General features: G+C 39.6%; 2 protein-coding genes across 3 annotated transcripts in view; one reads left to right on the top strand and one right to left on the bottom strand.

Moving 5' to 3' along the window:
• The window catches only part of LOC110452962 (general transcription factor IIH subunit 4-like), a 30,762-nt gene extending 22,972 nt beyond the window's left edge, over window positions 1–7,790 (top strand). For both annotated transcript variants that reach the window (XM_021501740.1, XM_021501739.1), the window contains exons 10-14: window positions 87–138; window positions 2,014–2,092; window positions 5,348–5,395; window positions 5,879–6,019; window positions 7,001–7,790. In XM_021501740.1, coding sequence (XP_021357415.1) covers window positions 87–138; window positions 2,014–2,092; window positions 5,348–5,395; window positions 5,879–6,019; window positions 7,001–7,114 — 434 coding nt within the window. In that variant the 3' untranslated portion in view covers window positions 7,115–7,790. The remainder of the gene's footprint in view (window positions 1–86; window positions 139–2,013; window positions 2,093–5,347; window positions 5,396–5,878; window positions 6,020–7,000) is intronic.
• Window positions 7,791–8,111: 321 nt separating this feature from the next.
• The window catches only part of LOC110452964, a 7,738-nt gene continuing 4,693 nt past the window's right edge, over window positions 8,112–11,156 (bottom strand). Inside the window, exons 3-4 of the mRNA XM_021501742.1 lie at window positions 9,681–9,799; window positions 8,112–8,492 (exon numbers count right to left, since the gene is read on the bottom strand). Coding sequence (XP_021357417.1) covers window positions 8,404–8,492; window positions 9,681–9,799 — 208 coding nt within the window. The 3' untranslated portion in view covers window positions 8,112–8,403. The remainder of the gene's footprint in view (window positions 8,493–9,680; window positions 9,800–11,156) is intronic.

The raw sequence follows: 11,156 nt of genomic DNA, 5'->3' as shown, positions 1-11,156 counted from the left end.
CTGGTAACTCTATTCTGTGTTTGTATGTTACAGATTCCCCACTGAAGGTATCCCTGGTAACTCTATTCTGTGTTTGTATGTTACAGATTCCCCACTGAAGGTTGCCCTGGTAGCTTTATTCTGCGAAATGCTATACAGGTAAATTAGTTACTTCACAGTGCAATCTTACACAAGAAAGCAAAAGGGTATAGTACCCTTAAATTGTTTAATTCATATGCATGCAATGTGCTTTGTGAATGTACTGAATATTTATATAGCTGACCTTTGCACTTTAGTACTTCCTGAGGCGTAAATTTTACATCTACTGGTGAATAGATGGACTGACAGACAAGCTAAATTCAGCACAGTTCCTTATTAATGCATGGTAGAGAGGGGAGGGGGGTTATATAATCTAAAAATGCTATAACAATTGCATAACATTTTAAACAAATACAATATGAAACAAATATATTTTAAGATTTTGATAAAGTCCTTTAAATGAATCATTTGAACGGATATTCTTAAGCAATATGTTAAATCTTGTTACAGCAAAATTGAAGTCTGAGAATGTTTAATAATTACTTCAGATAATTAGTAAAAATGTAAAACAAAATTGCATATAAAATCTCTTAAAACTGACCTGATAAAACAGGGTCAGGGTCACAAAAATTATACCAGCAGACCTTCCTCCCCTAATAAGTATTTCTGTCAAATATGAGCAAACTCCATACAAAACATTGGAAGATATGGCCTATTATGTATATTTCCTATATAAACTATACTAAATTTCACTCCATCACCAGGGGCAAACGGATGGCCTGGTAGACATAAAAATCACAATTTTTATAAACCTCCCAAATGCTTTTACAGCTATTGGTTGTATTTGATTCTAGCATTTCTAGAACTGGAGTAGAAGATTTTTGAAATTTCCCTAAATTCACTCCCTTTTCAGCCCCTAGGGGGTCAGGCTCATACATTTTTTACCTGCAGACCCCCTCTCCCTAACAAGTATTTCTGTCAAATATGAACAACTTCTGTTCAAAACAATGGTAGATATGGCCTATTATGTTTATTTCCTATATAAACGATACTAAACTTCACCCCCTCTCCAGAAACAAACGTGGGGGCCAAGAGACATAAAAATCACAATTTTTATAAACCATCCAAAGGCCTTTACAACTATGAGTAGTATTTGATTCTAGCATTTCTAGAACTGGAGAAGAAGATTTTTGAAATTTCCCTAAATCCCCCCCCTTTTTTCGGCCCCTAACTCAGCCCCCAAGGGGTTCAGGCTCGTACAAATTTTACCTGCAGACCCCCTCCCCCTAACAAGTATTTCTGTCAAATATGAACAACTTCCGTTCAAAACAATGGTAGATATGGCCTATTATGTTTATTTCCTATATAAACTATACTAAACTTCACCCCCTCCCCAGGAACAAACGTGGGGGCTAGGAGACATGAAAATCACAATTTTTATAAACCATCCAAAGGCCTTTACAACTATGAGTAGTATTTGGTTTTAGCATTTCTGGAAATGGAGAAGAAGATTTTTTATTCTTTTCTAAATTTTCCCCTTTTTGGCCCCTTACTCAGCCCCCTAGGGGGCCACACCCTTATTTCATAAATCTATTGAGCCCCTGGTCCCAAGGATGCTTCATATCAAATTTAGTTAAAATCCAATCAGTCGTTCAGGAGATAAAGGCTTTTAAAGGGAAAAGTTGACGCCGGACGCCGGATACTGCGGTATGACATAAGCTCACTTGTGAGATCTTTGTACGAGCCTGACCCCCTAGGGAGCTGAGTTAGGGGCTAGAAATGACCGAGTAAAAAGAGGTATCAAACTTAGTTCAGATTTTATAGCATTTCACTTTCTTACCAACTCTCAAGTTAATAGGTTCATATAATTACTCAAAATATTGAGCAGACACCAACAAGTTAGAGACGGATGGATGGAATGTTATGCAATAATACGACCCGTTGAGAAAATTTAAATTACATGAATTTTCCTTCAATTTTGATGATTTTGTTTAGGTTTCCAAACATGGCAGTGGGTAACTTATCCAGAGAGAGTGTCAGGGAGGCACTAGTCCGTGGCATCCCAGCCGAGCAGGTATGTCTAGAGAGTGTCAGGGAGGCACTAGACTGTGGCATCACAGCCGAGCAGGTATGTATAGAGAGAGCGTCAGGGAGGCACTAGTCTGTGGCATCAAAGCCGAGCAGGTATGTCTAGAGAGGGTGTCGGGGAGGCACTAGTATGTGGCATCACAGCCGAGCAGGTATGTATAGAGACAGTGTCAGGGAGGCACTAGTCTGTGGCATCAAAGCCGAGCAGGTATGTCTAGAGAGAGAGGGAGAGAGTCAATAGACCATGGCATCACAGCAGAGCAGGGATGTCGAGAGCGAGTGTGAGCAAGGCATATGTTCTTGGCATCACAGCAGAGCAGGTATGTCTAGAGAGAGTGTGAGGGAGGCACTAGTATGTGGCATCACAGCCGAGCACGTATGTCTAGAGAGAGTGTCAGGGAGTCACTAGTATGTGGCATCACAGCCGAGCAGGTATGTAAAGAGAGAGTGTCAGGGAGGCACTAGACCGTGGCATCACAGCCGAGCAGGTATGTCTAGAGATAGTGTCAGGGAGGCACTAGTATGTGGCACCACAGCCGAGCAGGTATGTCTAGAGATAGTGTCAGGGAGGCACTAGTATGTGGCATCACAGCCGAGCACGTATGTCTAGAGAGAGTGTCAGGGAGCCACTAGTCCGTGGCATCACAGCCGAGCATGTATGTTTAGAGAGGGTGTCAGGGAGGCACTAGTATGTGGCACCACAGCCGAGCAGGTATGTCTAGAGAGGGGGTCGGGGAGGCACTAGTATGTGGCATCACAGCCGAGCAGGTATGTCTAGTGAGAGTGTCAGGGGGGCACTAGTCTGTGGCATCACAGCCGAGCAGGGATGTATAGAGAGAGGGTCAGGGAGGCTCTAGTCTGTGGCATCACAGCCGAGCAGCTATGTCTAGAGAGAGTGTCAGGGAGGCCCTAGTCTGTGGCATCACAGCCGAGCAGGTATGTCTAGTGAGAGTGTCAGGGGGGCACTAGTCTGTGGCATCACAGCCGAACAGGTATGTCTAGAGAGAGGGTCAGGGAGGCACTAGTCTGTGGCATCACCGCCGAGCAGGTATGTCTAGAGAGAGGGTCAGGGAGGCACTAGTCTGTGGCATCCCAGCCGAGCAGGTATGTCTAGAGAGTGTCAGGGAGGCACTAGACTGTGGCATCACAGCCGAGCAGGTATGTCTAGTGAGAGTGTCAGGGGGGCACTAGTCTGTGGCATCACAGCCGAACAGGTATGTCTAGAGAGAGGGTCAGGGAGGCACTAGTCTGTGGCATCCCAGCCGAGCAGGTATGTCTAGAGAGGGTGTCAGGGAGGAACTAGTCCGTGGCATCACAGCCGAGCATGTATGTTTAGAGAGGGTGTCAGGGAGGCACTAGTATGTGGCATCACAGCCGAGCAGGTATGTCTAGAGAGAGTGGGAGAGAGTCAATAGACCATGGCATCACAGCAGAGCAGGTATGTCTAGAGCGAGTGTGAGATAGGCATATGTTCTTGGCATCACAGCAGAGCAGGTATGTCTAGTGAGAGTGCGAGAGAGTCAATAGACTGTGGCATCACAGCAGAGCAGGTATGTCCTGAGAGAGTGAGAGAGAGGCATATATTCTTGGCATCACAGTGGTGCAGGTATTATTAGAGAGAGTGGGAAAGAGGCAGATATGTCTATAAAAATTTGGAACAGTTATTATGCATTATAACTATATATAAAACATTAAGTAATGTTAATGTGCTGCTTTGGCTTCCTCCACTGTTTGTGAAAAAAAAAAGGAAATTGTAGGAAAAGACCTCAGAATGATGTATAATGGTTTATGTTGTATACCACTGATTACTGTTTAATACCACTAATTACTGTTGTGTACCACTAATTACTGTTGTGTACCACGAATTACTGTTGTGTACCACTCATTACTGTTGTGTACCACTCATTACTATTTTATACCACTAATTACTGTTTTATACCACTCAGAACTATTTTATACCACTAATTACTGTTGTATACCAATAATTACTATTGTATACCACTAATTTTTGTTTTATACCATTAATTACTGTTGTATACCACTAATAACTGTTGTGTACCACTCATTACTATTTTATACCACTAATTACTGTTATATACTAATTACTGTTGCATATCACTCACAATTATTGTAAACCACTAATTACTGTTGTGTACCACTAATTACTATTGTGTACCACTAATTACTGTTGTGTACCACTCATTACTATTTTATACAACTAATTACTGTTTTATACCACTCAGAACTATTTTATACCACTAATTAATGTTGTATACCACTCAGAACTATTGTATACCACTAATTACTGTTGTGTACCACTAATTACTGTTATAAACTACTAATTACTGTTGTATACCACTAATTACTGTTGTGTACAACTCATTACTATTTTATACCACTAATTACTGTTATATACTTATTACTGTTGCATATCACTCACAATTATTGTAAACCACTAATTACTGTTGTGTACCACTAATTACTGTTGTGTACCACTCATTACTATTTTATACAACTCATTACTGTTTTATACCACTCAGAACTATTTTATACCACTAATTAATGTTGTATACAACTCAGAACTATTGTATACCACTATTTACTGTTGTGTACCACTAATTACTGTTATAAACTACTAATTACTGTTGTATACCACTAATTACCGTTGTGTACTATTCATTACTATTTTATACCACTAATTACTGTTGTGTACCACTAATAACTGTTATATATTACTAATTACTATTGTATACCATTCACAATTATTGTATACCACTAATTACTGTTGTGTACCACTAATAACTGTTATATATTACTAATTACTATTGTATACCACTCACAATTATTGTATACCACTAATTACTGTTGTGTACCACTAAATACTGTTATATATTACTAATTACTGTTGTTTACCACTCATAAGTATTGTATACCACTAATTACTGTTGTGTACTACTACTAACTGTTGTATACCACTTAATACTGTTGTATACCTCTCAGAACTATTGTATACCACTTATTACTGTTGTATACCACTCATGACCATTGTATACCACAAATTACTGTTATATACCACTCATGAGCATTGTATACCACGAATTACTGTTGTATACCACTCACGACCATTGTATACCACGAATTACTGTTATATACCACTAATTACTGTTGTATACCACTCAGAACTATTATATACCACTAATTACTGTTGTACACTACTATAGTTGTATACCTCTAATTACAGATCATCAGTTTCCTAAGGAGCCATGCACACCCAAAGATGCTGAAACAGGTATTTACTACAACACTGCTCCGAGTTTGTATATCTTCCAATTTGGTCTTTGTCTTGTTGTAATACAAATATCAACGAAGTTTCATCAAAGTCTGGTCATCTTGGATGAAGTTATTGTGTGGAAACTATCAACCAATCAGAGTGCAGTTTTCAAATTAATTATGTACAGATTTTGTTTGACTTCCACTATTAACTTTGGTTTTGTATTATATAAACATGTTTAAGTTACCATTTATACTGTGCAGAAACAATCAACTAATCAGAGGACATGTTCACAGATTTCACTCATTTTCACATTTGGCTTTAGTCCTTGTTTATTGTAAAGACTTTCAGCTTTACTAAGTTTCATCAAAACTTGATGAGATTCAAGCAATTTATCTGAGGAAACCCAAAGTGCAGATGGTGAGAGGGGTGTTCCTAATACCATATACATCCCATCAAAACTGGGTGTATGATGACTGTAACTACATTGATCTTTTATAGAAGCCAGTGCTGCCTCCAACCATCACAGATCAGATTCGTCTGTGGGAGATGGAACGAGACAGGTTCAAGTTTACAGATGGTGTACTGTACAGTCAGTTCAATTCTCAGAGTGACTTTGAACTTCTCAGAGATTATGCAAAGGTAGGTGACATAAAAAAAATCTTTAAAACCCTTGACAGGTGAAACCCCCCCCCCCTTTTCCTGTTGTGGGATATCCTTGGCTTAACCTTGGATTGAGATGAGAGGATTCCCAAGTCATAACAATTGTGGGACTCAACAATGTATTTGCCTGTAACATTAACACTTCAGTTATATAATACAACAGTGTCAGCAGGGTAAAAGAAAAATAATCATTCTCCCACTTACGGATGAGATAGGTATCTCAACCCTCGGAGAAAGATTGAAGTCGCCAAACTTTCGGCAAGGGTTGTGTTTGGCAACTTTAGAATTTTCCACTTGGGTTGAGAATAATAGAATCTCTTGTCCCTTTGGGGGTGAGATAGGGGAATCTCAACCTGAAGGGGGAGATTCTTAAGTTGCCAAACACAAGGCTTTGCCGAGTGTTTGGCAACTTAAGAATATTTCCTGAGGATTTATATTCCTCTATCTTACTCACAAGGGGGTGAATGATTCTTTTTCTCTTAACCTGTTCTTCCAATGCATATACACAGTGTAATGACAACGTTACATGCTAAATTCAGGGTTGACGTGTCGTTGATGGATTGTTGACGTGACGTCATTGTATTGTTGAAGTGACGTCATACCATTGTTATGAATAGGGGAATCCCCCTCGTCTCAACCCTAGGGTGAGACAAAGAAATCTCACACTGGTAAAAGTGCAGATAAACCTGTCCAGGGTAAGAGAACTCTGCATCTCGCCCCCAAGAAGGTGAGATTCTATTATTCACGGTAAATTTGCTTTCTGTACTGGTCCCATGTAATGTAACCCCTCACTAAGATAGAACTCTGTTTTCATCCCTTTTTGTTTTCATCCCTTTTTGACATCTTAATCTTTCAGTAATATGGATCCTAATTTCTCAATAAAATAGATCATGTTTTGTCCAGAAGAAATCTTTGTATTCATCCTATGTAAATTATAACTTAATCTTATGTGTGTGACAGGATCTTGATGTACTGACGTGGGAAAACCCATCCAAACGTGTCATGGTGGTATCTCGGTCAGGCCACGACGATGTCCGACGCTTCTGGATTCGCCAGCGACAGAGCAATAACTGATTTTCTGTCGATAACTCATTGCATAATTGAAGGAATAGCAAAGGTGCAAAGTACAGGATTGTTACACCGTGAATTTTTAGTCAGTACACCTGGAATAAACGAATTGGTGACCTGGAGAAGCAGCCTTTTGTATGACTGGGGAATTAAACACTTCGTTGTTAGGAGTCAAAGCCTTCCATCACAGAAGAACATTTGTGTTAAGAAGAAGTGAGGCATTCTTGGCTCTCCCCAGATAGTATTGGACACTTGGGCTGGATAGTCAGTTGTCCATTCGAAATGTCAAAATTGGATCTGTGAATCTGAGGATTTGTCGAGCTTGACTCGATGACTAAATGACTAAATGTCTGAACTTGTAGCCCCTAGATCCTGTGCAGAGCTAGGACAGCGGTCTGATGCTGTATTGACCAACATTAAACTGACATGGGCTATGGTTGTACAGCCTAACGGAGAAACAGTACAAGGAACAGGATCATTCTAGTGAATACAGATTCTGGTGTCGTTAACCTAGCGCCACCCAGCTCGGGTGACACTGCATGGTCAGGCCCAGTCATTTATACAGTGACAGGATGTTACTGTTAAAACATAACACTGGAATAAAAACATACTGTTTTCTGTTCTGTTATAATTGGCAATACACATTTCAAATATTTTTTTATACACTCATTAAAAAATACCAGCCACAGTTTTTGTCTGTTATTTCATACATAGATAGTCTTTGAACCTAAAGAAACAGTAAAACCTTGTCTTTGAACCTATAGAAACAGTAAAACCTTGTCTTTGAACCTATAGAAACAGTAAAACCTTGTCTTTGAACCTATAGAAACGAGGTTTAACTGTACAGTGGATTTATCTATACAGGTACGAAAATAATGCAGGGAAAAGAACCAATGTCCAATAAGTATCCAGGAATGGATAAATTTATCTTCTTGATTTCAAGAGGATACAGGTACAGTTCTTTCTTTAGTTTGAAAAACCCAGGAAGTCAAAACATTTTGCATTTTAACAGCTTTAATTATTAATAATAATGAAATTTAAAACTTATTTTCATACATGGCATTGTCAGTTTCATTAACAGTGTAAATCCAAGACAGGTTTTGTTTGGACGGCATATTTATTCTATATTACTTTTTTTTGGTAACATACAAATTCATGTATAACAATCTGTCAAAGATATCTTAGTAAGATAAGTTAGTTTACACACTGCCTAGAAAGTCTCTGTGATGCCTCCGACATGTTTCCAGGCTATCGGTCTATTTAACTTCTGCGATGCCTCTGACAACTTCTCTGTATCAGCTCTGAGCTGCTTCCGACACGTTCTCAGCAAGTGCTTTTTCTAGTAGTGATATATAGGCTGGATGGCAATGTGTGCCATCAAACTCTGTAAGTACAAAAACAGTATACATTAAGGAAACCTCTGATGCTTTCTTTTTAAACAATTGTTCCCTCAGAGATTGTAAAGTACTATTTTGATAAAAAGAATCATAAAGTCAATTTCAGCAGATCTTTCATGACTGACTGAGGGTATCAATATTTTGCAAGTATTAAATATAATTCCACATTAAAGACAACAGGAGGCCCAAGTGTTCGTTAGGATCACAAGATGTTCGGCGCAGTAAATTGTATTTTGTATTCTGCTGCTTTAAAATTGAGGTAAGATTTCAAATTGGCTAGAAAAATAGTTTGGTTAGAACCTTAAGAGGACCATTTGTATATAGTTTGGTTAGAGAGGACCATTTGTATATAGTTTGGTAAGAACCATAAGAGGACCATTTGTATATAGTTTGGTTAGAGAGGACCATTTGTATATAGTTTGGTTAACATTGGCTGATGAAAATTCATAAGTGGACCCTGTATTGGCCAGTCAAAGACGGGGATAGCCAATCTGGTATTCAGTTTGGTCTACAGAAAAAAAATGCCCCCATTTCGCCTATAAAGGTCTGGGCCCACTTGTATAAAACATCTCAATGCTTGAGATTTCCTCAAGTCTAAGATTTCCAATAGACAATACATTGCTTGAGATTTTCCTTAACTTTGAGATGTTTTACACAAGTGGGCACTGGTCCCTCTGTCCCCAATGTAGCTGAGGAGAGACAAATTAGATGACTGTTGTTTTCCTGTACGGGACTTGCTGTTATGCAGGCCATATCCTTAACACACACATGATACTGCAACGTTTTTGTTGAAGCAGATACTCAACAGAATGGTTGACTGACTAAACTTAAAATAATAAAATGAAAGTCATCATTCAAATCAATAAGTTAAAATGAAAAGAGTTTTTCTTTTCTGGGTTTGCCAGGTTTAGGCAAACAATATTTATTGTAGAACTTGCACAAAATTAAATCGCTCTGGGTCAGGGATGCTTCAAACCAAACTTAGACAAAACTCTTTCTGCCCTTCTGAACTAGTGGTGTTTTAAAAGGAAAAGCTGTCCTGGAGGAATGATTCCATACCATGTCATTTCACAAACACTTAATGCCAAGTAAGCTGGTAAACTACGACTGGTTTTTAGACACAGTATCAGGGCTATGGTGTTATGAAATATTGTAACCTTGGACAAATTACTCACCATACTCTGGCCGCAGTCCACCATCCACCAGAAGATCTTCCACAAAGTCTAGCCAGTGCAGTCGCTTGTTTTTCTTTACTCTTGTAGCCAGCTGTTTGTTAAACTGCATCACTACTTGTCTGTAAAACATGAGTAAACAAACCATCAAATTCACTCTACAGGAGGGAACAAACCCTAATACTGTACACAACCTTACATAAACAAGAGGCCCAGAGGGCCTGTATCACTCACCTGAATATGTTTAAAATAATTGGTATGAAGTAAAGATATAGCACTCCATGGTAGGTGCTGTAAGTACATATAAAATTTCAGAAAGATCCATCCAGTACTGGAGATATAGTGAGAACAAACTTCAAACAGAGCCCCGCCCTTAAGCCCCCAGGGGGGCCACACCCACAAATTATACAAAATTGAGACCCCTTGGTCCAAGGATGCTCCAGACTAAATAAGGATAAAATCCTTTAATTCCGATGGTCGAAGAAGGATTTTAAAGGTTTTCCCTCTATTTCTCCCGTTGGGCCCCGCCCTTCTACCCCCTGGGAGACCACACACACTGCTTATACAAAATTGAGTCCCCTTGGCCCAAGGATGCTCCAGACTAAATTAGGATAAAATCCCTTAATCCCTATTGTAGAAGAAGGATTTTAAAGGTATTACCTCTATTTCCCCTATTGGGCCCCGCCTCTCTGCCTCCAAGGGGGGGGGTAGACACACCGTTTATACAAAATTGATTCCCCTTCACCCATCCTGTCATTCGTACAGAAGAAGGTATTTGAAGAATTTGCTGTTTCCCCTATTGGGCCCCTTCCCTCAGGCCCCTGGGGGGGCCAGCCAGATTCACGGGTTATACAAAATTGGTTCCCCTTCACCCAATGATGCTTCATACCAAATTTGGACAAAATCCTGTCATTCGTACAGAAGAAGGTATTTGAAGAATTTGCTGTTTCCCCTATTGGGCCCCTTCCCTCAGGCCCCTGGGGGGCCAGCCAGATTCACGGGTTATACAAAATTGGTTCCCATTCACCCAAGGATGCTTCAGACCAAATATGGAACAAATACTTTCATTTCTACCGAAGAAGAAGGATATTAAAGAATTTGCTATATTTCCCCTAATGAGCCCCGGGGGGGCCAGACCCACCATTTATACAAAATTTGTTCCCCTTTTGACCATTAGGCATAAGCTAAAAATACTGTCAAATTCCCTCTACAGGGAACAAACCGTGATACTGTACACAACCTTACATAAACAAGAGGCCCAAGGGCCTTAGCGGTCACCTGAGTTATATCATAGATACTGGTAGCTTTATTTTATTGTTTAGATGTGATGTGGAAATCAGCATGTAAACTAAGTGAAATACAATACTTGTCATGTCATCAAAGGATAAGAATTTTAAAATATTTGTAAATGTTCCCTTTGGGGGCCCCGCTCTAACCCCTGGGGATGGGGCAGGAATTCCAAGTTTACAATGTGATACC

This window comes from Mizuhopecten yessoensis, unplaced genomic scaffold (assembly GCF_002113885.1).
Source record: "Mizuhopecten yessoensis strain PY_sf001 unplaced genomic scaffold, ASM211388v2 scaffold7015, whole genome shotgun sequence".
Classification (NCBI taxonomy): Eukaryota; Metazoa; Mollusca; class Bivalvia; order Pectinida; family Pectinidae; genus Mizuhopecten; species Mizuhopecten yessoensis.
The sequence above is the reverse complement of the archived record's forward strand: the minus strand, read 5'-3'. Positions and strand labels throughout refer to the sequence as shown.